Below are 24035 nucleotides of genomic sequence, written 5' to 3' on the forward strand. Positions count from 1 at the left end.
TCAAATGACATTTGAAAAGTGGGACATGTAATGTGTTTGTTGGCACTAGAAAGTTACCACATGTACGGATTTTCCCTTTAAAGTTACTGGAGGGCTGAATCACTGGTCTCCCTCCTTCACCAGCTTGCTAAGCTCGTCCATCATGGCCTCCAGGATTGGGTTGCCACCAAGGCTGGCTATGTGTTCACGAGCCCTGAGGAGGGGAACAACCACACAAACACAGAGAACATTAGATCTACCAGTATGACATGGTCTTGTGATGCATTGTTGGTCACACACTCCTCCAAGTTTTTGAATTGAAAAGAAGCCATGAAATTTGCATCTTGTTGCATATTATGAGCACATTGTTTCTGGTTGGAAAGGATGTCTTGAAAGTATTATTTTGAGGCACTTATGAGCACACATTTTTTTTTTCTGGTCCTGAGTTTGATCGCATATCCATCATAACTTACAAGTGTGATTGCCTGTGAATTACTACTGTAAAATCAGAAATGTTCTTGCGTGTTTTAATTTCACAAATTTCATGAGAGCCAAGACTCACAAAAATAAAAATGCATGTGAAAGTTGCTTGTCTACACTATATGCATTGAGTGCCAGTGGCAATTCACAAAAGTGTCATGCCATAAAAGAGGCTGTTGGCTCCAATTTGCAAAAAATGTCATGCTATGAGCATTTCTTGCTTTAAAGTATACCGCTCAAGCAAAGTCCTGAGATGCGGTGTGAATAGAATGGAAATCCATTTCATATTTGTCATATAACAGGCATTAAGTCTCAACTTTTTCTGGCATAATACACTCACATACATCGGGGCACTCTGAATAGAAATATACCAAAATAGGAATCAAATACTTCGACCAGTACAATGTCTTTTGTAATCACTTCCTATCCATGGATATTCCTCCTACACATTTCATAACATCATTAGCTATTTCATTCGCCTGTTCCTCATCTACAATCTACCACTGAAATTCACTAGGTACACACATTTATATATCACTGGTGGCTCAGTGGAACATACTTCAGCTGAGCTTTGCAGTTTTCTCTTGACACTCTTGTGTCTTGCATGAGCAAGATGTATACAATTATCATTACATTGGCTTCCCTGTAAAATCTTTATATAGATATTTCACCACATGAGAACACCAGCAATTGGTGTTTCCAGACTGGACTTGAAATATTCTACATGATTGCCACACGACACTCATCTGGTAATCACGTAGAGTATTTCAAGTCCAGTCTAAAAGCACCAATTACCTTGTATTCAGATGTTGATGATTTGTCACTTACTCCCTATTGCCAAAATATATCAGCATAAAGTATGTGAAAATTGACAGAATATGAAGGAAACGAGTAACATCAAAGGTACACTCACTTTTTCTCAAGGTCAAAGAGGACTGTCCTGGTGTACTCAAAGGATCCAAACTGCAAAAAGAAGCCATACTATTTGGAATCATTCCTCTTTCCTGCAAAATAACTTTACACTATTTCCCAAATTAATCAAAATTTCAATTTTGGTCAGTGGGACTCAGCAAAGAATTATACATCTAAGTTTGTTCCCCCCCAAAAAAAACAACAACAAACAAACAAACAAACAAACAAACAAACAAACAAACAAACCAAGATTGGGTTTGATTTTTTGATCTATTCATTTGCTGTTCTTCTTTTTTTTTTTTAATTTGGGCTAGGGAGAATTCAAAAATACTGAGGAATTATAGTACAACTCCTGATACTTAACCTCTGCTGCTATGTGACATATAGCGGTACAATTTGGCACACACTGACATGCTCTAGAATTCACCTTTAGCAGAATTCTAAAACAGTGACAGTACAGACAAAAGCACTATTTGAATTTCAATCAGATATAAGAAAACAATTCAAAATATTCCAGACAAGTTAACAGTTATTCTGAAAAGAAAGAGTAAAATCTTACATGCATGACAGTAAGAATTTGATCAAAATTGGATAAAAAGTAAGAAAGCTATGACATGGTGAAGCTTCGCTAATTTTTGGAAAACCGTTCTTAAACAGCTGATATGAATATGTACACTAATGACCTGATGATGTCATCACCTCACAATTGTCCATTGATTATGTATAAAAAAATTGACAAATATTAATTTTTCTGCAACAAAAGTGTAAAACATAATATCATTCCATGATGAACACCTTTCAAATAATGATCAGTCAGATATGTATCAGGATTTGCAACCAGGGAGTAGATGTGTTTGGAAAAAAAAAATGGAAATTTCAAGCTTTTGTGTGCCAAGTAAATGACAAGATGTGAGGGGATGACATCATCAACTCACTCATTTGAATATTCATATTGACTGTTTGAGAAGTGTTTTGCGAAAATTAGTGACACTTCACAATTACATAACTTTCACAATTTTCATTAAATTCACATTTTCACTGTTGTGCTTATAAGATTTCACTCTTTTCTATAAGACTAACTTGTAACAGGTCCAGAGGTTGATCCGAAATATGTCATAAAGTGCTGGTATGATGCATGGTCTCAATTAAAAATAACTACAAAACTTTATATGGACAGGAGATGGGACGGGGGGGGGGGGGGGAGGGGATCGACGGAGGGAAGGGATAAGATCCTAGATGGGGAGGAGGTAATGCGGGTGTAGGAGAGGGGGGGGGGGGGGGTAAAGCCTGTCAGATGTAGCTGATTAGAGACACACCTTCTCCAGTAGATCCACGCAGTACTTCTTGACGTCCATGTTCTCCGTCCTCTGTCGCAGGACGCTCATCAGCTGGGTGTTGCCCGGCTGGCTGCGGATGCCGTGGATGATGGGGAAGGAGAACTTGCCCTCTGTCAGGTCCTCGCAGTAGCTCTTGTTCTCTGTGTATTGTTTGGAGCAGAGGTTGGCGTAGTCGTCTCGGATCTGGAAGTACAGGCCGAGTATGTCGCTCAGGGGCTTGAAGTCACTGGGATATGGATACACAGAGTGTACATTGTATGTGAGAGTTAAAGGGATGGTATAGTATTGGTTGAGGTGAGAATTTAGCTTTTAACTTTTTGCGAGATACTTAGAAACGACTTTAGGAAAAGTTAAAAAGTGTACACTTCTAGAGGAATTCAAAGTTTATATGATGAAAATCTGTTTCGAAATGGCTGAGATTACCAAAAACAAGGTAAAACAAAGCACTCCTAATAAAAGGTGGATCCCACCTTGTACTAGCCTTTCTCATATCATAGTTGATGTCCATTGGAAGTACAGTTGAACCTCTCGTATCCGGACAAGTCGGGACCGGGGCTCATCCGGATAAGAGATTTGGCCGGATACGGGAGACTCAATGCTTTATACATGTACATATACATACACATGTACTGATGTAGCCCATTGATTGTAGTACCACATGTAGTAATGTGTATGCTGCAACCTTTTCATTGTTACACTCAGTAACAGACCCCAAAATAGAGGGGCATAATCGTGATATAGTCCCCACTGCTGCGTGTCCGTACTAAATACAACCCTACCTAACCCTATACCCTAACCCTAGTCCGCGGGTGCACGCGCACTGTGTTGGGGCCTATGGTGGGGACTATATCACAATTATGCCAATAGAGGTTCGTGTTTGCCAGAATGAAATCATTTTCTTTTATAAACTCTTGGGATGATTTACCTAAATAATTAGTAAGAAATGTATCAAGTATATGTAATTCATGTGTGTTTGTGTAGGAGTTCTCAAGGAATTGGGAATCCCCCTTTCCTCCCGTAATTATTTTTAAAAAAATCACGGCGAGATTGCGTCTGTATAATAGAGAGATCCGGATAAAGGGAGGCCGGATAAGAGAGGTTCAACTGTACTTTCAAATTCATTTTCTTCTTGTAGTGTAGAAAATGTCGCACATATCAAAGTCATCGCACTTGAAGAAGAATATATTCTGACTCAAACAGAAGTGTTGTCACTTTACCTCTTGTTAGCACTGAAGAGTTGCATAAGTCTCACAGCCAAGCCAAACAGACCCCCGGTTTCTAGTAGCAAAACAAAGAAAAACAAAACATGAACATGACAAGTAAACAAGAACAAAGGGGGCTCCAAACTGACTGAGAAAAGTACCAAAACCAAGAGCAACAAAAAAGTTATGGACTATAGACAACTATCACCAATCATGTTACTGGTCTTTTCATTCAGATGGTTTTTCAACTTTCACTTTCACTTTGGATAAAGAAGCAATTAGGCATCACAGAGTTTTCCTGACTGCTCAAGGATATCCGACTTGTTGGTTCATATGGAGTTCATATGATTGGTATGCAGGGCTGGGCAATGCTATTGGTGCATCAAAACTGAAAGTAACATGGTAGCCGTCTATGGTCACATGTTTGCTTCACACATAGGGAATTAAGTATCACAACCACTTGACATAGTTATTCTGTGTTGTGAATTGACCACAACAACAACAACAACAACAACAACAACAACAACAACAACAACAACAACAACAACAACAACAACAACAACAACAACAACAACAACAACAACAACAACAACAACAACAACAACACACAAACACACACATACACACACACACACAACAGATACACAACACATAAAATTTGCTGTTGTATCACCAAAAGCAATCTCCACAGCACAATGTGGTGGAATTTAGGAGAGAGAGGGGAAAATGAAAGCAGCCACTCTTGCCATGACGGAGAGAGAAATGGGGAAGAAACATATACATATACAGTTGAACCTCTCTTATCCGGCCTCCCTTTATCCGGATCTCTCTATTATACGGACGCAATCTCGCCATGATTTTTTTAAAAATAATTACGGGAGGAAAGGGGGATTCCCAACTTCTTGAGAACTCCTACACAAACACACATGAATTACATGTACTTGATACATTTCTTAATAATTATTTAGGTAAATTATCCCAAGAATTTATGAAAGAAAATGATTTCATTCTTGCAAACACGAACCTCTATTTTGGGGTCTGTTACTGAGTGTAACAATGAAAAGGTTGCAGTATACACATTACTTCATGTGGTACTACAATGGGCTACATCAGTACATGTGTATGTATATGTACATGTATAAAGCATGGAGTCTCCCGTATCCGGCCAAATCCCTTATCCGGATGAGCCCCGGTCCTGACTTGTCCGGATACGAGAGGTTCAACTGTACTCACTTTTGATGACCATTTCCCTGTACTCTTCCTCTGTGGGGCAAGTATAAGAATCTCTCCAGTAAATGTCCATACCCTGTCCTTGGTGTAATAGTACTAGTTGTTCTGGGTACAGGATACAGAAAACAAAACAAACAAAAAAGATTAGTAATAGGTGTTTTATGTTTTGTTGTTGTTTTCATTTGAACGCGTTCAAAGCTGAAGGCTGTCAAATTAGCAACTGACTAATACATTTGAAGGACAATAGCCATTATGCTTTTCTTGAACAACAAAAAGGCTTGTTTGCTATAGGCAAGTACATGTGTGAATATGACAGACCCTATCCATGAAATTCCATCAACAGATAATTACAAATGCATGATTCTCTTATCAAAAAACAGAAGAGGAAAGGGAGTGGGGTCATGAACAATACTGATGCCATTGCTAACAACAAATATTTCATAATAGAAAGATCAAATACCAGAATTACTGAGGAACATAGAAGAAAACAAATTACTCTAAGAGGGTCTTTGTACTGAAAATGAGCTCAAATGCTTAACAGAAATAGTGACAAGACCTTCCAATCATCATCATCATCATCATCATCATCATCATCATCATCATCATATAACAAGCAAAATCTCTGAATAACAACTACATTTGTATAACAAGACATTTCAACTTGCCCAAGCAAAATGAATAGGCCTTCATATGAAATTAAACACAATATAGGTCATCAAGCATTGTAAACATAGATTATGGGTAAGGGGGCATTCCACAAAAACTCTCATACTTCCTTTTGCAAAGAAGGGCTTTAAAAGAAAGAAAAAAAAGTCACAATCTGGCACAAATTGAATTCCTCTGACACTGACTAACTCTTTTCTGTTACGATATATAATCAACTTTTGTAAGCTTCCTGCACAGAGTTTCAAAGTCCTCTTTACCTGTGAATATTTTCATGGCATCTGGGTGGTCAAAGTTCATTACTTCTTTGAGACCGAGGAAGTACATGTAGTTTGCCGAGTTGATGGTTTGTGCTATGCCGTATATACAGTGGGCAACAGGTATTCCTCTTCTCAGCTTGGAGTTGTCTTCAATGTCATCGATCCTGTATGTCAGACAGAATCAAATGAAACAGCTACAGACAAAGTGCACAAGTAAAATTGAAAGTTCATCTTTCAGACTAAGATACGAAAGTTATGAAAATAATCATTCCAGGATTTCACAAAGTACAACATACATATAAAAAAGACATGGAGTTAAAGGGTGTGTACAGTTCTGGTTGAGGTGAGGATTTAGCTTTTAACGTTTTGCGAGATATTCAGAAACCACTCTATGAGATGTCAAAGAGCATGCAATTCTAAGGGGCATCAAAAGTTCATTTGATGAAAATCGGTTTTGAAATGGCTGAGATATCCAAAAACAAGGTGAAACAAAGAGATCCAAATAAAAGGCGTGGCCTGTCGCCTTTTATCATTACATTGTATCACTTTTTTGGATATCTCAGCCATTTGAAAACCAATTTTCATGAAATAAACGTTCAGTCCTTCTTAAAATTACATGCTCTTTCATATTTCATAAGAGGTTTCTCATTATCTCACTTAGGAATGTTCAAAACATGAATCCCCACCTCAACCAGTACTGTACAGTCCCTTTAACTTTTGTTATCTTTTAATTTTCTCGTCAATCATTAAATGCTGTTACAATCAAGTTTTACAGAATGTACACAACTTATGCCCATTTAAACATCTGCTGTAATAATTGAACATCTTTAGATCATCAAAATTATACACCAATCTCTCTGACAAAGAGCTGATGAAATTTGGAAAAAATAACTTTACACACTCAAACTTTATGTGTGGACAGATAATGTGATTACCCAGGTACTCACAATAAGCTTGCATTGTGCAGCATCTGTATGACTTCACCTATCTTGGTCACCCTCTCTTCTGGAATATTCATCCAGTAATTGAAAGCCTGAAGTACAAAATTATACAAATATCAGGTGAAAATAGATACAACAGGAACAATATCATATTCCTAACTTGCTCCCATATCTCTAGACAATTGCAAAAATAATGCAATCAAGCCTACAATTTCCTATCTGCCAAATGCACTGAACTGTATCACACTGACCTGAAAAAGAAATAACAAAATTTGTGTAAGACAATTACATATCAGTGATGAGCACATGAACAATTCCAAATTCAACTTTAGTCACAATGATGGGCAAAACATAGATCTTAAAGGATAAGTCCACCTTCATATACATAATGCAGCCATATCAGTAGAACAAATTAGTGAAAGTTTGAGGAAAATAAGCCAATCTGTTCAAGAGTTGAATTTTTGAAGTTTCTGCAAAGTCACTGCTGGATGAGAAGACTACTAACATACATTATTATCCATACAGAGGATTTTTAGAGCCCAAATACAAGTGTTATTTTCTCGACGCACCTCATAACCTCAAACCCACTTAAAAAGTTTGTTGAACTCGACCAATATCTTCTGCCGAGGCGACCAATATTCAAAATATTGGACGGCAAGAGGGGGATTCCCCAAAGTCTTTATAAACTGCACCGTGATTGGTTAAGATATATACGAGATGACCTGAAATATGAAGTAAATACGTCTGTGATTGGTCAATCACGAATTAACTAGAACATTGTTTCTTCTAAAATTCTGTGTTTATACAAACAAATTTCATATATCAATTACTTGAAATTGTTTTTCATACAATTTTTCAAAATATCACTTTCATAACAGGAAGTTAAATTTAGGTTTGATGAAAACAAGTTGCATTTTTTTTTGTGTGCATGCAGGCGCAAGGCGACAATTGATCTGCAGCTCTGCATGCTCAGCGCTACTGCTAGATAGCCCGCGCGCAATACATGTAGCCAGCCGCCGTCGCTGCGCTTGCATTTGCATGCGCGATATGCATATTACAGTTACTGTACATGTACGTACGTGTGTACAAGTACTTTATATACAGTAGGCCATATTGTGGTAGTAGCCTAATTCGATCTTTCACGATCTACATTAGATGTGACGTGAATTGTTTCTCAGATCTCGGATACAAATACATCTAATTCTGGTCTAAATTAGCTAGATCTCGGTCTAACAGTAACACCTTGGATACATAGATCACTGTTTTATCAGAAACTGAAGTGGATTAACTTGCACTGAAGAGTGTAGGCCTACATGTACCATACCCCATGTCAGGATCACTACACAGTAGGAGACCATACAGCACTCGGAGTCGGAGACAGAAAGGGTAGGCCTAAGTGAAAATATTCTTTGCTAAAATCCTCTGTAGGATAATAATGATAATATTGAATGTCCTATTTACGGTTAATACAAGGAAATATTGGACTCGCTAAGCAAAATATTGGACTCGTCTTCGACTCGTCCAATATTTGTGCATAGCTCGTCCAATATTTCCTTGTATTAATCTCAAGGCCATCCAATATTATATAAGTGTATGATGTCACATGCATAGAACAATATAAGGAAAATATTAAGACAATTCCACAAAATTTCATTTTTCCAAAAAAGAACGCATTTCCTCCACTTAGTACTGACATAATGTTAAGGGTAATATTATTCCCCTGCCTTCTGAAAGAGGCAAGTCAAGTATTCTATTATTATGCAAGAAAAGTGAAAATATGTTGAATTTTCTTTATACTTTCCTTATATCATTCTACGCACATGACATCACAAGTTGTAGTAGTCTTCTCATCCAGAGATGGCGGCACTGAAACTTAAAAAATTCATAACTTTTGAACAGATTGTCCAATTTTCCTCAAACCTTCACTGATGTGCTCTACTGATATTGCTACATTCTCTCAATCCATATATATGAAGGTGGACTTGTCCTTCAACTCATAGACTCATATCCCAAAGATCTGTTAGATAGAGTCCAGCAAAACAGTTTTCAAAAGAGAACAACATCCCCTCAATTAATGACTGGTAATGTAAAAAAAGACAAAAGAAAAAAGAAAGAAAGAAGAGGAAGCATAAATGCAAATCTATTCATCTTGGAAAGTCGTATCAACTATATTGTGCTATAGACCGTGTAACTACTAGTGAGCATAGCAAGAGAGCTGTTCAACGGTATTAACTTAACTTCCACCATTCACTTTACATAACTTGATGCATGATAAGTACTGTAAACATCGATATTTTCCTGTAATTAATTTTTCGCACTGAGCAGCTCAAAAACATATTTGCAGATTCTTGAATTCATGTTGTGCAATATTCAACCCATTCAACATGCGCAGATAAAATTGTGAAGATATTTTTGCGCATTTGTGGAATTCGCGCTAGGCAAAAGCAGCGTAAAGTATGCAAAAATTAATGTACCACAAACATTTTTGCATGTTCAGTAGTTACAATGTCTACAGACCAACTGTTCTGTCCCTCACCCTTGACAGTTTCGTTCGAATTTGTTTGCCAGGAATCTGCGCTATGTAGTTGTATGGTTCCATGAGAATCTGAAAATGAAAAAAACATAAGAAATGTCAAGATTACAATACTTCGAAGACTTAATACTGTAGAGTCTAGTTACTGATTACATATCTCTTATAGGAGTACATTTATAACCATGCTGACAAGACAAGGATGAGCCTAGTCAAACATTGACTAAAACTAAGATCTTGAAATGAATAACTTTATAAAACTTGAGAAATATTTGTTTCCCTCATCTTTAAAGGTATGATAGAGTATTGGTTAAAGTGAAAATTCAGCTTTTAACTTTTTGCTTGATACTTAGAAACCATTTTCGAAAAAGTCAAAATGCATACAATTCTAAGAGGAATTCAGAGTTTATTTGATAAGAATCCATTTTGAAATGGCTGAAATATCTAAACCAAAGTAAAAACAAAGCACTTGGACTAATAAAAGGTGGGTCCCATCTTTTATTAAGATCATATCGTTTTGGATATCTCAGCCATTCCAAAACCAATTTTCATCAAATAAACTTTGAATTCCTCCAGTCTTAGAATTATATGCTCTTTCATATTCCTTAAAGGGCAGCAGTCCTGAGATTTTCACTGTACTGATAATTAAGAAGAGTAAAAAATATAACCTTTCACCAATTTATACGCGTGGACATCAAAAATTGTCTCCGTACGTGATTTTCAAAAAATAATTCCTGCAAGCGATCGTGTAAGAGCCTGCCAAAAGGTGCAACGTCATTGATGCCCTACTCTCAAGTTGACAGCCGTGCCTCAGAAAACCAATTTAAGCGCTCAAAATGATCATATCTGATTTTTTCATAAAATGTGACAATATGTGGTTTTATCATTTCAAACAAAATATTTCAAGCTTATTTATATATACAATTAATATAAAAATAAATAGTAAACATGTATTTATGAATAACTAGGGATGACGAGCAGAACACCGCTGGAAAGAGTTGTGCATCGATGACGTATGACTCTCCGCCAAGACTTGCTCATTTGCAGAGTTACACTTTTTTAACCGAAATGTACGAGCTTATTTGGTGATTTGAAAGTTTGTTTTTGATGAAAGTAGTTCATTGGAGGTACCAACAACAACATATTTTTTTAAATTTCGTGAGGACTGTGTCCCTTTAAGAAGGTCCTCAGTATCTCAAGAAATCTTCATAAAAAACATTGGAAACCTGAATCATCATCTCAATGGAAACTGTACCATCCCTCTAATTATTGCTCTATGCACACTTATTATAAAGTATTACTAGGTAAAATTAAGTATCACATAGTAATACTGATTAAGTATTGTACTCATCTATTCATCTATTCAACTGTGGAACAGCATCCCAAGTGATATAAAACATGCGAGTTCCATCAATAAGTTCAAAACGTCTTTAAAAACGTATCTGTTCAGAAAGTAACATAGTGATTGTCGATGATGATTTATGCAGCATTCTACTGTTTCTTTTAAAATTTATATTTTTTGTATGTTTCTTTGTCTCCCTCCAAAGTGCATAGAGACCTTGCCAAAGGTATTATGCGCTATATAAGAACGGTGATAATAATAATAATATAATAATCTATCATAATCATCACATAGTGCTTTGACTGATTTCCTGTATTGCTCTTAAATCTTTCAGTCAGATGGAAGAGTATGAATTTCTCCATGTGAATGTTTTTTCCCATTTTTTTTTAGGCATGAGAAACGCAAAGAGATAGATGGAAATGATAAGATCAAAATTATGAAGAAAATGTTATTTCCGCCCTACTGATCAGGATGTGGCTTACCATTTCCTGTGTGGCTGCTCTCTCTGTATCTGTTACACTTCCTGTACACTCAGTCTGTGATTCTGCCATTTTGGGTGGGTGGTCAGAGTCTGTACTGTCTGAAGGAGGAAAATCATAAACAAACACATAAGCTTGACTCAGATACTCATGCCAATGGCTGAGGTTCTACATGTATTTGTCTAATTTGATTTTGAAGATGAAAAATGTACCGTAACATTGTTACTGTAAAACCCACTCCTCCATGTAGTCTACAGGATGCATAAGTGATGTTGGTGTTGGCTTGAATGATAGAAATGCGTAATAATATGGGCACGGATCTCATTACAGAGCAAAGTCGAAAGAATTCAGTGCACAATGCAATGGATGAAAGTTTGTCAAGCTTGGAACCCCTGATTACAACCCCTGCATTGTAGGTGTGGATACATGTAGGTGTCACAATAAAATGGCTCATATTCATACATGAAACTGAGGGAAAAAATTAAGCTCATACTCAGTCAGACTCAGACTAGACTATGTGTGTCATACACTGTGTCAACTGTCACTAGTTTATACTAGTTGCCGACTGGAACAGATTGCCTCCTATGAGTCCTAGCACATGTATTATAGTGTTGTTGAAGCTTCCTCAATTAATAATTTCAAAGATTTAATGGATAAAACTTACAGTTACACATTGGAGCGGGGAGAAATTCTAAACCTCTGCTCCTCAACGAACATAAAGCAACAAAGTTGAAGTTAATTCTATTATGTTGAGACCAGAATACTACAGGACCAGTCCTTTACTTCCGTATTAGATGTGATGTGATGTGATGATACAAAAATGTTATGTGAAAATGGGCTTTGTCTCGTTAAATAAAACTGATCATGCTGATGATAAAATCAGCGATATTTCACATGCAAACTAACCAGGTCAGAAGAACAGGTTTAACAGGACAGTACTCTGTCTCTGACTCTGAGTTTGAGTGTGATTAGTGTCATAGTGAACCATGTGAGGGAAGAATTCTTAAGTCAAACTAATATTAGAAAGCCAACGAGGAAGGACATTCAAGAAGGGATATGCGTGCAAAAAACGAAATAACATTTTACAATACTCACAAACCAAGCATAAACATAAATATGTACATGTGGGACTGCAGTTCTTCTGCTAAAAGTAGAGACTCGTATACTCCAATATCTGGAAACTCAATTACTTATGTTTTTAGTAAAAAAATGATAGAGACATACATACGGATAAAAAGATTATCCTGAGAACCAACGTCACAGCTTCTCTTCTCTTGCTCGCTCTCCTTTAATTAGACTACTCTCATTGTACACCAGGCCTCAGCTTCTTCCTTTTCCTTTGGCTTCTTTTTCTTACGTTCACGTGATATAGCTTGCCTATGGAGCGCCTGCAAAGTTCCATCATGTTTATTTACTTCCAATGAATAATGCAAAATAATACGTAGAATTATTTTCGCATATCTTTTTCGTGATGTAATACTTCTTAGACATACTAAAGAAGGTAAAAAAGAATTATTTCAAGGTTCCGACGGTTAGATGGGATGACAAGAATATTTAGATAATGGGATGAGACATAAAAAGGTAATTATTGGTATAAGTTGCTTTCCATAGATTTTTACACCACATAGATTCCCGTTCAAGCCGAACAGGGAGGTGAGAGGACCTCCCTGAGCCGAATAACAAGGATGCTGAAGGTCAATCTGGATACACGTAAATAAATTATCAATTTTACATTAATTAATGATCTTGATGCTTGTCAGTCTATTTCTAAGATGGTGCATGATTTGTCATTGTGTATCAATTACAAGAATGCAGCGTAGTAACATAATTCACCAAGTACAGGTCATAAGTAGTGCTATAAGTTATAACTGACAGTCGCTGGTGGGTGGTGCGGTTAACTGCACCTAGCTAGTAAAACTGGCAGTAGCTGAGTCTGCTGGTGCTGGTGCCACTGCACTGGTGGTCACTCCATTCATTCCGGCATTCATTCCCAGCTCAGACTTCAATGCATGCATGATGTTTTGACGTGTAGGTGGTTGAACAACAGGGTAATACGTACAATTTTTGTATACCTGGTTGGGTTAGGTTACATACACTGTAACGTTAGTTTACATTCGTATGTAGGTTTCAGACTGCCCAGACCCTAACCCCGTTGCGGGGCGCTGTAACCGGTACCGGTACATATTTGTTCGTATGGGGTCGCTGCTGCGGTTACCCAGACCCTAGGCTACCATGATTAAGTCCACTTTAATAACGTTGTCGTTGAGGTGAAAAAACAGATTGTGTGTGACTGTGAAAGCTGATTAGATTAGCATGTTTGTACAGAGTAGATTTGTTTGTTGTGTAGACTTCTAATGAATAATATGATTATGAACATGATGAATATGATGCCCATAGCATATGTCTGTAATTATATAACATGTATTATTTTTTTTTTGCTCAGGCCAAAGACTACTCATGACCCTGTTTGTTGGGTTGCTGACATACACATACATTGTTGCAAGGGAGCGAGTACTTGGGAAGGGCATCTTCTGCTTGTGCGTATTATTGATTTGTTTTGTTTTGTTTTGTTTTTCAGGGCAGCATGTGCATGCAGCGTGGAACCAGGACTGATCACTGAATTCCCCTGGGCCTGACCCAACGCAGGCCAATGCTACAATATGTATACTGTCTGTTTCTTATCTTCTGTCTTTTTCTTCTATACAGCCGACGATCTAGCATCTGTATTGACATTGCTGATAAAATGATCTGAACGGAAGGCAACTTCATTTTGGCACACACAATCAGGATTTCTCTTTGGCTGTGTCTGTGACAATGTCATTCAGCAGAAACAGTACGGACTGCAGTGTGACACCATGTGACAATGGATATCATATCATGTGCTTGGCTTTTGCTTGCCAAGAATTGATGTGCAAGTTCGTTGTACATCACTACATGTAATTGTCGTCTGTTGCCATGCACAGGATTGTCATATTGTCGGGATAACTAAACTGCGACCAGCCCGAATGTGAACTGTATACAAGGAGCGCCCCGGGGTTAATTATCAGATAGATGTAAGTGACAAGAAAGGAAGATGGAAATGGCAAGCGCACTCAGTGATGATGGTGAGATGGATTCCCTCGTCGCTGGAGTGGAAGATGTCGGCATTAGTTTCAAAGAAGAAGATCTCTCCTTTATGGCTGGCACGTTCAGTCCTGATGTTGATATGTTGCCAACTACCACTCCTCCTACCAGTACTAGAGAACGAAAGGATGTCAGTGATGACGGAGCCAGTGGTGACAAAGCAGATGAAGCATCGACAGATGATGAGAGGTAAGAAAATCCACATCATTGCAAGATTGTAAGCATGTTTAAAGCTATCAAGGTATTACAAAATCTGAATCTGATTGTCCGCAAGGCTTCTTCCACATGTAATTGATCTCGCCAGGATTAGTAAATGGACATGAAATACAATGTTTGCATACAAACGTATGCTAGGACCTCACTTTCCTTTTCTTTTGAATCAAAATTTCAAAATTCTTTGGACTTTTCTGCCTTTTCCTGTTTCCTTGTTTGTTTGCTTGTTTGGGTTTTTTCTTCTTTTTTTTTTTTTTTTGGGGGGGGGGGATGGGGTGAATGGCAAATACCATCTCTCTCTTTAAAAAAAAAAAAAATGGCCTGTGTTTACGTGTTTGTGTGTTTACACTGTGTGTTAAACCGACATACTACATTTGCAAAATGTGTATGTGTATCTGGGTGTTTTCCGATGACAAAAACCATGACACAAAAGGTAACAAAAAATAGTCAATTTAATATTATGCCTTCTTTTATCACTTAAAAGTGTTGTGATATTGAAATAAGTTTGTTTTGGTGTGTAGTTTAAAAAAAGAAATACTGTACGAGCTGAAATTTTCGCGGTGGTTTTATTTTCGCGAATTTCGCGAATCGCCTTTGAACCGCGAAAATAACAACGCGCAAATAGTTACATTCAGTTAGACCTTCGCAACCGCGAAATTAACAACACGCGCAAATGTCCTCCAAGTAGCAATTCGCGAAAATTTCAGCTCGTACAGTAGCATGTCCTATTTTGTGTCATGGTTTTCTCACTGGAAAACATGACACAATAAGTAACAAAGAAATAGTTGATTTAAGACTTGGACTCATGTATGTATTATATGCCCTTTTTTATTACGTACTTTGCACTTCAAACTGTTATAATATTAAGTTTGTTTTGGTGTGTAGTTAAAGGAAAGAAATTCAAGTTTTTGTCTATTATCAAAGTGCTAAGCAGCTACTATCATATAGGGTTCAGCAGCATGTTGCTTTGCATTTAAGTTGTAGATCTTTCAAGGAATATTAGTAGAGACTGGAGAGAGAGCAAAAGTGAGAAAACTGAAATGAAACCATGTTGTAAGTAATACTATGCAGCTGACTAGTAAAGTTATGATAATTGATGTTCTTATTAAATGGTCTTTAATTAAGTCAACTAACTATTTATTGTTAAAATGATGTGATAGGAAGGCAACATTATCTTGGGACACATGATCAGGATTTCTATTCGGCTCACATGACAATGTTATTGACTGAAACAGTACAGACTGCAGTGTGACACTACAGTACACCATGTGATGTTGTTGGCTTGTGCCAAGCACATCAGTCTGGAGGTCTCGGGTTCAAATCCTGTTGGAATCCCATTTTCTTTACTCAAATTTCCACTGATGAATTATTTTAATTTCTGGTCTATACAATTCTGAGAGGTATTCAAAGTTTGTTCGATGAAAATCAGTTTTGAAATGGCTGAGATATTAAAAAACAACATAAAACAAAGGGGTCCTAATAAAAAGTGGGTCCCACCTTTTATTTAGACCTCTTTGTTTCTGGATATCTCGGTCATTTCAAAAACCAATTTTCATCAAACAAACTTTGAATTCCTCTTAGAATCCTATGCCCTTCACATTTCCTAAGATGTATGTTAATCATCTTCTCACAAAAAAGTTGAAAACCTGAAGCTCCATCTCAACCAAAGCGTACATGTGCAGTACAGTATATTTGTACCATCCCTTTAAGGTATCATGTGTTATTATAGTACCTGTATGCATGCTGATGAAGTGAAACAGGGACTGTATGTTTAAATTCATTAGACTCTGAATGTTAAATTGCGGTTGAGATTCAATTTCTGTTTCACATCTAGACATGCTCTGCAGAGTCTTTGATATTAGTTGCTAAAATATTCTACTGAACCACTTTGAGAACTTGCAGCATGCAGTACACAGGACATCAACAAGAATCATGGAGTGATAGCGCCATCTTGTGAGAAATATGTGATAGATTGGAATGTGCCTGGAAGTGAAATTACATCAGGGCGGTTGAAGAGGTTTCACCTTCTGCAGGTCTTCTTACAGGCAATAGTAAATGTAATTACTTTTGTGTGCCCTGACCCTCCGACATCCATTCATTTCATTTTCATTTTGTGTAGTGTGTACAGTACAGTGTATCCTTTGTAATGTTCATTCTGGTTTTTGTTTCATGTTTGTAGTGTTAATGACATGTATTCTACATCCTTTACTTGGTTGAATAAATAAATAATAATAATAACAATAATATTTCCATGCAGTAAAAGAGTAGGGCTTGTAAATTTCAGGGATGTCGCGGGTTGTTTTCTGTTTCCCGTGTGCATTACCCTCAATACAATATGTTCTGTTAGAACACTTTAATGAGATTGCCCACATGTTGCTTGATACAAGCAATCTAGGAGAATTTATGACAGAATTTTGGGGCTAGCATAATGTATGTAATGTTGGACTGACATGAAATGTGTAGACCCTACTATCGTTTGAAGGTCACATAATAGATTTTCATTAAAAATGTTTGTTTTCCAACTGAATGGCCTGATAATTGACTAGAAAGGATAATAACAGCTGTCAAATTCTATTGAACACTGTGTTTATATACCATTTCTAGACATGGACTGACCAAAATGCGACAGTGTGGTGTACAATTGTATAAAGCCTCGTGAGAAGGAAAGTGAGTAACATTTGTCTACAGTAGGAAAAGGGATTAGTGTTAGATATTCTGTTTTCACCTACACTGTATCGCGCTCTATAGAAGATTTAGTGTCTTCTGACTTTTGCTGACATCTTACCGACCTCTTTGACCTGTTTTCTGAGGCTTCTCATCATTTGGACAAGAAAGCGATTTGCATAAACTGTAATGAGGAGAATAAACAAAAGTACAGTACCCCAAAACCAACTGTTCAGTTTGAGTATTGTATGTCTGCACTACAAAATTATAAAATTCAATTAATTTGTCATGACAAGCAACTTTCAATTGGATAGATAAGTCATCATATACTTCAGTCGTGATTAATCAGTTTGTATCAATACATTGTATTTCCAAACTTGTAAGTCATTCTTCTCTTTCATGGAAGTTTGCATGGACATACAGTAAAAGCTTGTGTAGTCTAGTCCGTCAGGATGTGGATCAGCTTGTCATTAGACTGCATTGTAATGCTTATCAAATGACAGCGAGGGATACTAATTTAATGCATGAAATAAGTACTTACTATGAATTAGTATTCTTAATAGTCCCTCACCCTCCTGAAATGCAGAGCCCAGAGAGTGCATTGCAGTATTAGTGGATTGTGAATGTGGCCATAAATCACTGGCTTGCACCATGCGTTTGACTAAAAAAAAAAAGGTGGAAGGAAGTTATTTAAAGTTATAGGATTACTGGGAGGTGGTAATAAGAGATACATTGTTAATGGCTAACTGTAAATTAAAGTGGGAATTCTGTCAGTGATTGATAAAATCAATTTTCTTTTTCCCCCCATTACTTGCAAGTGACTGCATGCCCTATTTTGTGTTTATTTGTCTGTTTATTGTCTTTTTTTGGAACAATTTTCTATGTCATGAACTGTTAAAAACAACAACAACATACACTTTAGTATATATATCTTGATAAAAATATTTGTAAATAAGATTACCATATCTCATCTAATATTTCTTTTGCAAATACTACAAAGTGGAAAAAAATATCTACAGTAGGAGGGTTGAATGTTAACTATCGAGACATAATTTGTAGTGTGGTATGTTGCTTGTTAAGCTTTAATTACTAGGCTGAAAATACCCCCCCCCCCTCAAAAAAAAAAAAAATCAAAGAAGAGTGCAAATTATACTTTCTTGCTTAAATATAGTATAAAGCTGGGGTTGTGGGGGGGGGGGGGGGGGGGAGGGGATGGGTATATGGTTGGATGTACGTGTATCAAATAGAGAGAACTAGCTTGCCCGGGTCCGTTGACAGCAGTGATTAATGGGGAATGAGCGTTGATGCGTCATCTGCCAGGGTTCATTCTGAGTGCAGCCGCAGAGATCAAGCGGTCTAGGCCCCTCGCTAGTGTCACGTAACTATCTGCACTCTGGAATTTGTTTTGCTAATTGGCTTAAAACCTCAAAAAGTGCTCCAGAGAAAGGAAAGATTTTTTTTTTCATGTACTGTGGCCTTGGCGAGCTCTTGTGAGTGTGTGACTTTGAGAGCGGCAAATACTTGTACTCCTTTCGGTGACGAGCTCTGAACAGAATGAGCAGACTGTCCACTTTCTATGGTGTCTTTTAGATGACGGTGTCTTTTAGATGACGGTGTCTTTTAGATGACGGAGTCCCTTTTTTGACACAGAATTCTCTCCGAGATATGAACTGTACTTGATGCTGTCTTGTGGATTCATCAATTGTCACTTTGTGGAAAGAGGGTAGACTGAGCGACAGGCATGGCGATGCTGGTGGTGAATGTGTTAAAAGTGTTGAAGCATTTGATTGGAGGTTGTGTTAGGCCAAAGAAGAAAAGGTATTGTATGTGTGAATTGTAAAACTTGAGGATGGCATTCTGTGTATCATGATGCCAATATGATAATGTAACACACAATGTATAATATTTTTTATCAGCTCTCCTCAGGTGAAAGCTTTAAATACACTCATTCATCAAGGCATATTCGTGCTTGATAATTAAATAATATTCTGCTGAAATTAATTGTTCACCATATGTATCGCAGTAACTGATCACTTGGAGCTGAATTGTTCGGATTGATGAATGTACACATACTTTGAATATTAATTTATGAATACCGGTAATGTTCGATATTCTTCTTCGTAATTTCTGCTGACATTTGTGATCACTGTGATATCATATCACAATTTGTACTTCAATTGTTTTGTCAAAACATCTGATTCGCTTATTGATCAATAGGAACAGTTCTTATTCATTAATATCTTTTAATCTGTCATTTATTGATTTGATTATGTAATTATTTATTTATTTGTTTGTTTGTTTATTCATTCATTCATTTATTTGGTAATGAGACGTCACTGTACATCATACACAGGAAGCTTGATGAGTAAAAGACTTTGTTTGTGTATGTCTACAATCTTTCTTCCAGCAGGTCTAGGTCCATGGGTCTAAGGATGAAGTAATTAACAAAAACCCTTATACATACAGTAACTCCTTTTACTCATAATTCTCTCTTCCTATTTTCATTTAGAAAGGAGAGAGGGAGGTTAAATAGATACAATGTTAGGAAGGTCACAATGTGTACTCTTGTGGAAGTGAGTCAAGTGGCTTTTAAATTTGTGAAAAATCTGTTGTTTGCATAGGTCTTAAAGTCAGTGTAAAATCAAAAAATGAAAAGTTTGAATACTCATATAAAATACTCGCTCTCCTAATTGGTGTACAACGCAAATGCGGTGTTTCATGGTCCATAGCATTATAGCAATGCATGCAGGCAAAAAATCAAGATGCTTGCTCCATAAAAAACTTAAAAATGGACTTTTCTTTTTAAATACAGAAATATGTAGGTTTTTATGGTTAAAATGGAAAAAAAAGAGGGTGACTGGAAATGAATGTTTACAATTTTCATTGCAAATTTCTGTTACTGATGATCATCTTATGTGGCTGAAAGCGAGAAAACAACAACAACACATATGTCATTCATTTGTGATGTTGTTTAAGGTGCCTAGAAAGCAATCAAGCTTGTCTTTCTTTTTTCCTTTTAACCAAGTGAAGAGTAGTAATATTTATAAGATTTTACAATCAGTCTACAATGTATACATGTGCATTTCTAACAATCTTCTGAACATTATTGATGCTGGAAATGTGTGAACTGCGGGCATCAAATTTCAAGAGAAATTTATTCACATTTTACATTTCAAGAACATGGCTTATTTGTTTTATGATTCATCTGCAGGTTAACCATCCTGGACATTCTTCCGTGGGAGGATGTGTTGGTTGCTAGGATACTGCCACACCTGGACATAACAGACCTCTTCAGGCTTCGTCTGGTATCCCGCGGATTCCGGGATGTCGTGGCCATTCACTTTGCGGAGTCCCACCACATTGATCTCTCGCAAGTTGGGCCTAGTTTTACAGCCGACGCATTCCAGGTCATGGCGTTGGATGCAAGGAACCTCCTCACGCTGAACGTCCCCTGCTGCAAGAAATGGATCAAGGACGATCTCATCCTCCCCGTCATCGAAAATAACCCCCACCTGTGCAAGATCAACATCTCTGAGAACTCCAGTCTGTCCACAGAGGTCGTACGGACCATCGCGGTCAACTGTCGCGATCTTCGATGTCTGATGCTGGCAGAATGCCAACAGATCACTTCCACGTCTGTGGAGGGAATCGCGATGAACTGTGAACAGTTGGAGCAACTCGACCTGACGGGGTGCTGGAACATGGACGATGACACCATGAACATGGTGTTGCAGCTAAATCGCAACCTCACGTGGCTGTCGGTGGCACGGCTGTACGGTATCACAGGCAATCTGGTGAACCTGATATGTTGCTTCTGTCCCAATATAGAGTATCTTGATATTCAAGGCTGCTGGAGAATCACAGATGAAGTTCTATGGTAAGAGTTGTCTCCCCCCCCCCTTTTTTTTTGTATCTGCACCTGTACATTTATACCAACTTGTATTCTCTTGCTTACTGTAAGTGCTTGAGACATACTTAAATGTTAACAAGCATAACCATTTTAATGAATTAGAATTTCTTTAAACGTTTGTTCGTAGAGAGAAAGAGATGGTAACGTTGTAATAACACAATTTCAGTATTAAAGGCAACAATGAAAATGTAAAATATTACCCCAAAAAGGTACACCAGAAGTGTTGCTGTCTCGTAGCATTTGATATTGGGTCATAGCAGTATCCATTATGCAAGATGAGAGTGAACCATATACAGCATCTTGCAAGCGATTCAGTACTACTACTCGGGCACGATTCGATCATCACATGGCACTATTAACTTTCTACGAACCCACTGCTGAATGGGGAGGGCCTGTCAGGAAAAAAACCTGTGTACTATGATCAAAATTATTTTACACTTTTGATCTCAATATACTCCAAAACAACTCTTTATCCTTGCAAATCACATCAGCTAGCCAGATTTTTAGGTTGAACTATATATTGCAAGCAGATTCCAAATGGTGGAAAATGGATTTTTTGAGCCCTTCTGAGAACTGTGTTTAGCTGTAAGTCCTTCCTTCTTCATAGAGTCACATAGATGTCTGTTTGCAGACAATGTAATGACTTGTGTGTTACTTCCTGAAACAAGAGGTTAGATTCAGCTGAGCTTATGGGTCAGACAGCTGGATTTTAACGGTAGAGACTGAGAGAGAAATGGGGGGGGGGGGGGGCAATTCAGTGACTTTGATGACACATCAGTAATACTTTTAACTAACGAGTCCAGGATTTGTGACAGGTGGCATGGAAGTGAAAGTGAGGCATATGTGCATTACGTCTTAAAGCTTCATTGACACAAATCTGGTGATTGTAATGGAGGTAGTCAGCCATTATAACTTGGCTTGTACCCATCTCCTTTGACGGGTACAAGAGTCAAAACACAAAATAATTGTACATTATTTTATCATTATGGGATATGGTAGGGCTAGATGTGTAGATGTACTTTTAAATGCGCATGTATGAATTTATATTCAGAGCAGCTTTTAGCATGGAATTCAAACGACACTGCTAAAAGTATGGGAAGACTTTGAAAATTGGCTTGTTTGAATGTTTACAATATCTTTTTTGAGGTTTTCCTTCCAGGTATGCATGTATTATAAAAAAGACTACTTGGATCAAAATATTTTAGTATGAAATGGGTCCTTCATACCAATCACGAAAATTGACCTTAAATAATTTTCTTTTTATAGGTCTATTTAAAAGATACAAACAAAAATGTAATGTTATACACAGGGGTTGTCTGTTGGAACTACACTGTAAGCACAGACTTTTGTGAATTAAAAAATAACATGTTGGAGATGTCATCTAGATAACAGACTTTGGAAAAGACTGAGTTTTAAGAATCAGGAATGAAGTATCAAAAGTTCATTAATATCTACCTGGTACAATGTAAGTGAAAATGAAATGTCTGTGGCTACAGTAATGAAGTTCTTCCATCTTTTTCCCATGGAATGTGACATGGTCTTTGTGCAGCATCATTTCTAAATTTACCCACTTTTCTGTACACAAATTTGCTACTTGCTTTGTAATCCAGGAGTAACATGGCTCCATTTTCATATCATAGTAACAAGATTTATGTAAGGGCAAAATGAGCCTTCCTCAATTAATGATTGAAAAAAAAAAATCATTGGTTTTATTTAGCCTTTATCATTCTTCATTTATCATTCCATTTAGTCATTTATGGCACTACACTGTAGCCTCAGCCAAATCCATCAGATTTTCAAGGCAAGTAAGACCAACATGATGTGATATAAATTGTAAAATTTATATGTCAAATAAGAGATGTGTATATATGGAAAATGGGTTTGTAGCAGGGGGTCTCATGTTCTCACACAACTGCAAGTGGACACAATAGAAACCGACCCTAGTAAAACTGAACCACACAGTCATTTGGTAGTTTGGCATATTATAGTCTGAATCTACCTTTCCTGTTCCAGCAAACTGTGGGACATGACCAAACTGAAGACGCTGAAAGTGAAGGACTGCCGTTACATCACCGAGCGGAGTCTCGCCCGCTTCCGAACCCGCGGCGTCCAACTAGACATCGTACTGCATGGGGAGACGGACCTCGCCAAGTTGGAGCGCCACCTGAGGGCCAGGGAGTTTGCGAGGACCAGGAATATCCCTCCAAACTTTGTGTTTTGATGAAGGCCCTCCAAGGACATATTTGCAAAGAGCTTTGTGTGGCTAGAGTGTGGACTCCTGGACCCAAACATGACAGATGCTTGATTGATGGTGGCAGTGTTGTAGCTGATTGCAGCCGAGTATGACGACAAGGCTTGTATAGCGAACAAATTTTCTCTTTACTGAACAACCCCCTCCCCACTACCGCCACCATTCTTGTATTCCTCACATACTCATATATGTCTAGTGTACCCCAAACATCTTTTAGAGTTTATTAGTTGCAAATAAATCAGCATGCGTGTGTCTTGTTTATTCCATGACAGACATATTCAAGTGAACATTTATTCACTTTGAAAAAAAAAAAGCAATCCAAACCTCAAATTCTGATCAGAAAATAGAATAGGAGTCCCTGAAATACGCTGCGCAAGAACTCCCATGAAGAAACAAAAATACCAAAAAATGCAGCAAATACTATCTGGTTCACCCTTTCGCTGAACATATTGATGTAAGTTTTTTTTTTTTTTTTTTTGGTAATCCATGGGGAAATATGAGTATGTCCTCACCAAGCCC

At 37.4% G+C, this 24035-nt stretch overlaps 2 protein-coding genes across 2 annotated transcripts; one reads left to right on the top strand and one right to left on the bottom strand.

Annotated features, from left to right (window-relative positions):
• Positions 1-52: 52 nt before the first annotated feature.
• Positions 53-12690, bottom strand: LOC139729455 (geranylgeranyl pyrophosphate synthase-like). The gene is made up of 10 exons (XM_071640377.1): positions 12584-12690; positions 11359-11456; positions 9541-9609; positions 7011-7096; positions 6064-6227; positions 5144-5245; positions 3926-3986; positions 2688-2934; positions 1373-1422; positions 53-193 (listed from the first exon to the last, which is right to left on the bottom strand). The coding sequence occupies exons 2-10, from the start codon at positions 11425-11427 to the stop codon at positions 100-102; spliced, it is 942 nt and encodes a 313-aa protein (XP_071496478.1). The 5' UTR covers positions 11428-11456; positions 12584-12690; the 3' UTR covers positions 53-99.
• Positions 12691-14056: 1366 nt separating this feature from the next.
• Positions 14057-23486, top strand: LOC139729487 (uncharacterized). The gene is made up of 3 exons (XM_071640411.1): positions 14057-14667; positions 20567-21232; positions 23279-23486. Exons 1-3 carry the CDS (start codon positions 14429-14431, stop codon positions 23484-23486), a joined length of 1113 nt encoding a protein of 370 aa, XP_071496512.1. The 5' UTR covers positions 14057-14428.
• The last annotated feature ends 549 nt before the right edge of the window (positions 23487-24035 follow it).

The sequence above is a fragment of the Diadema antillarum genome, unplaced genomic scaffold, assembly GCF_040938485.1.
Source record: "Diadema antillarum isolate AM-2024a unplaced genomic scaffold, OU_Dant_1.0 seq00000243_RagTag, whole genome shotgun sequence".
NCBI lineage: Eukaryota > Metazoa > Echinodermata > Echinoidea > Diadematoida > Diadematidae > Diadema > Diadema antillarum.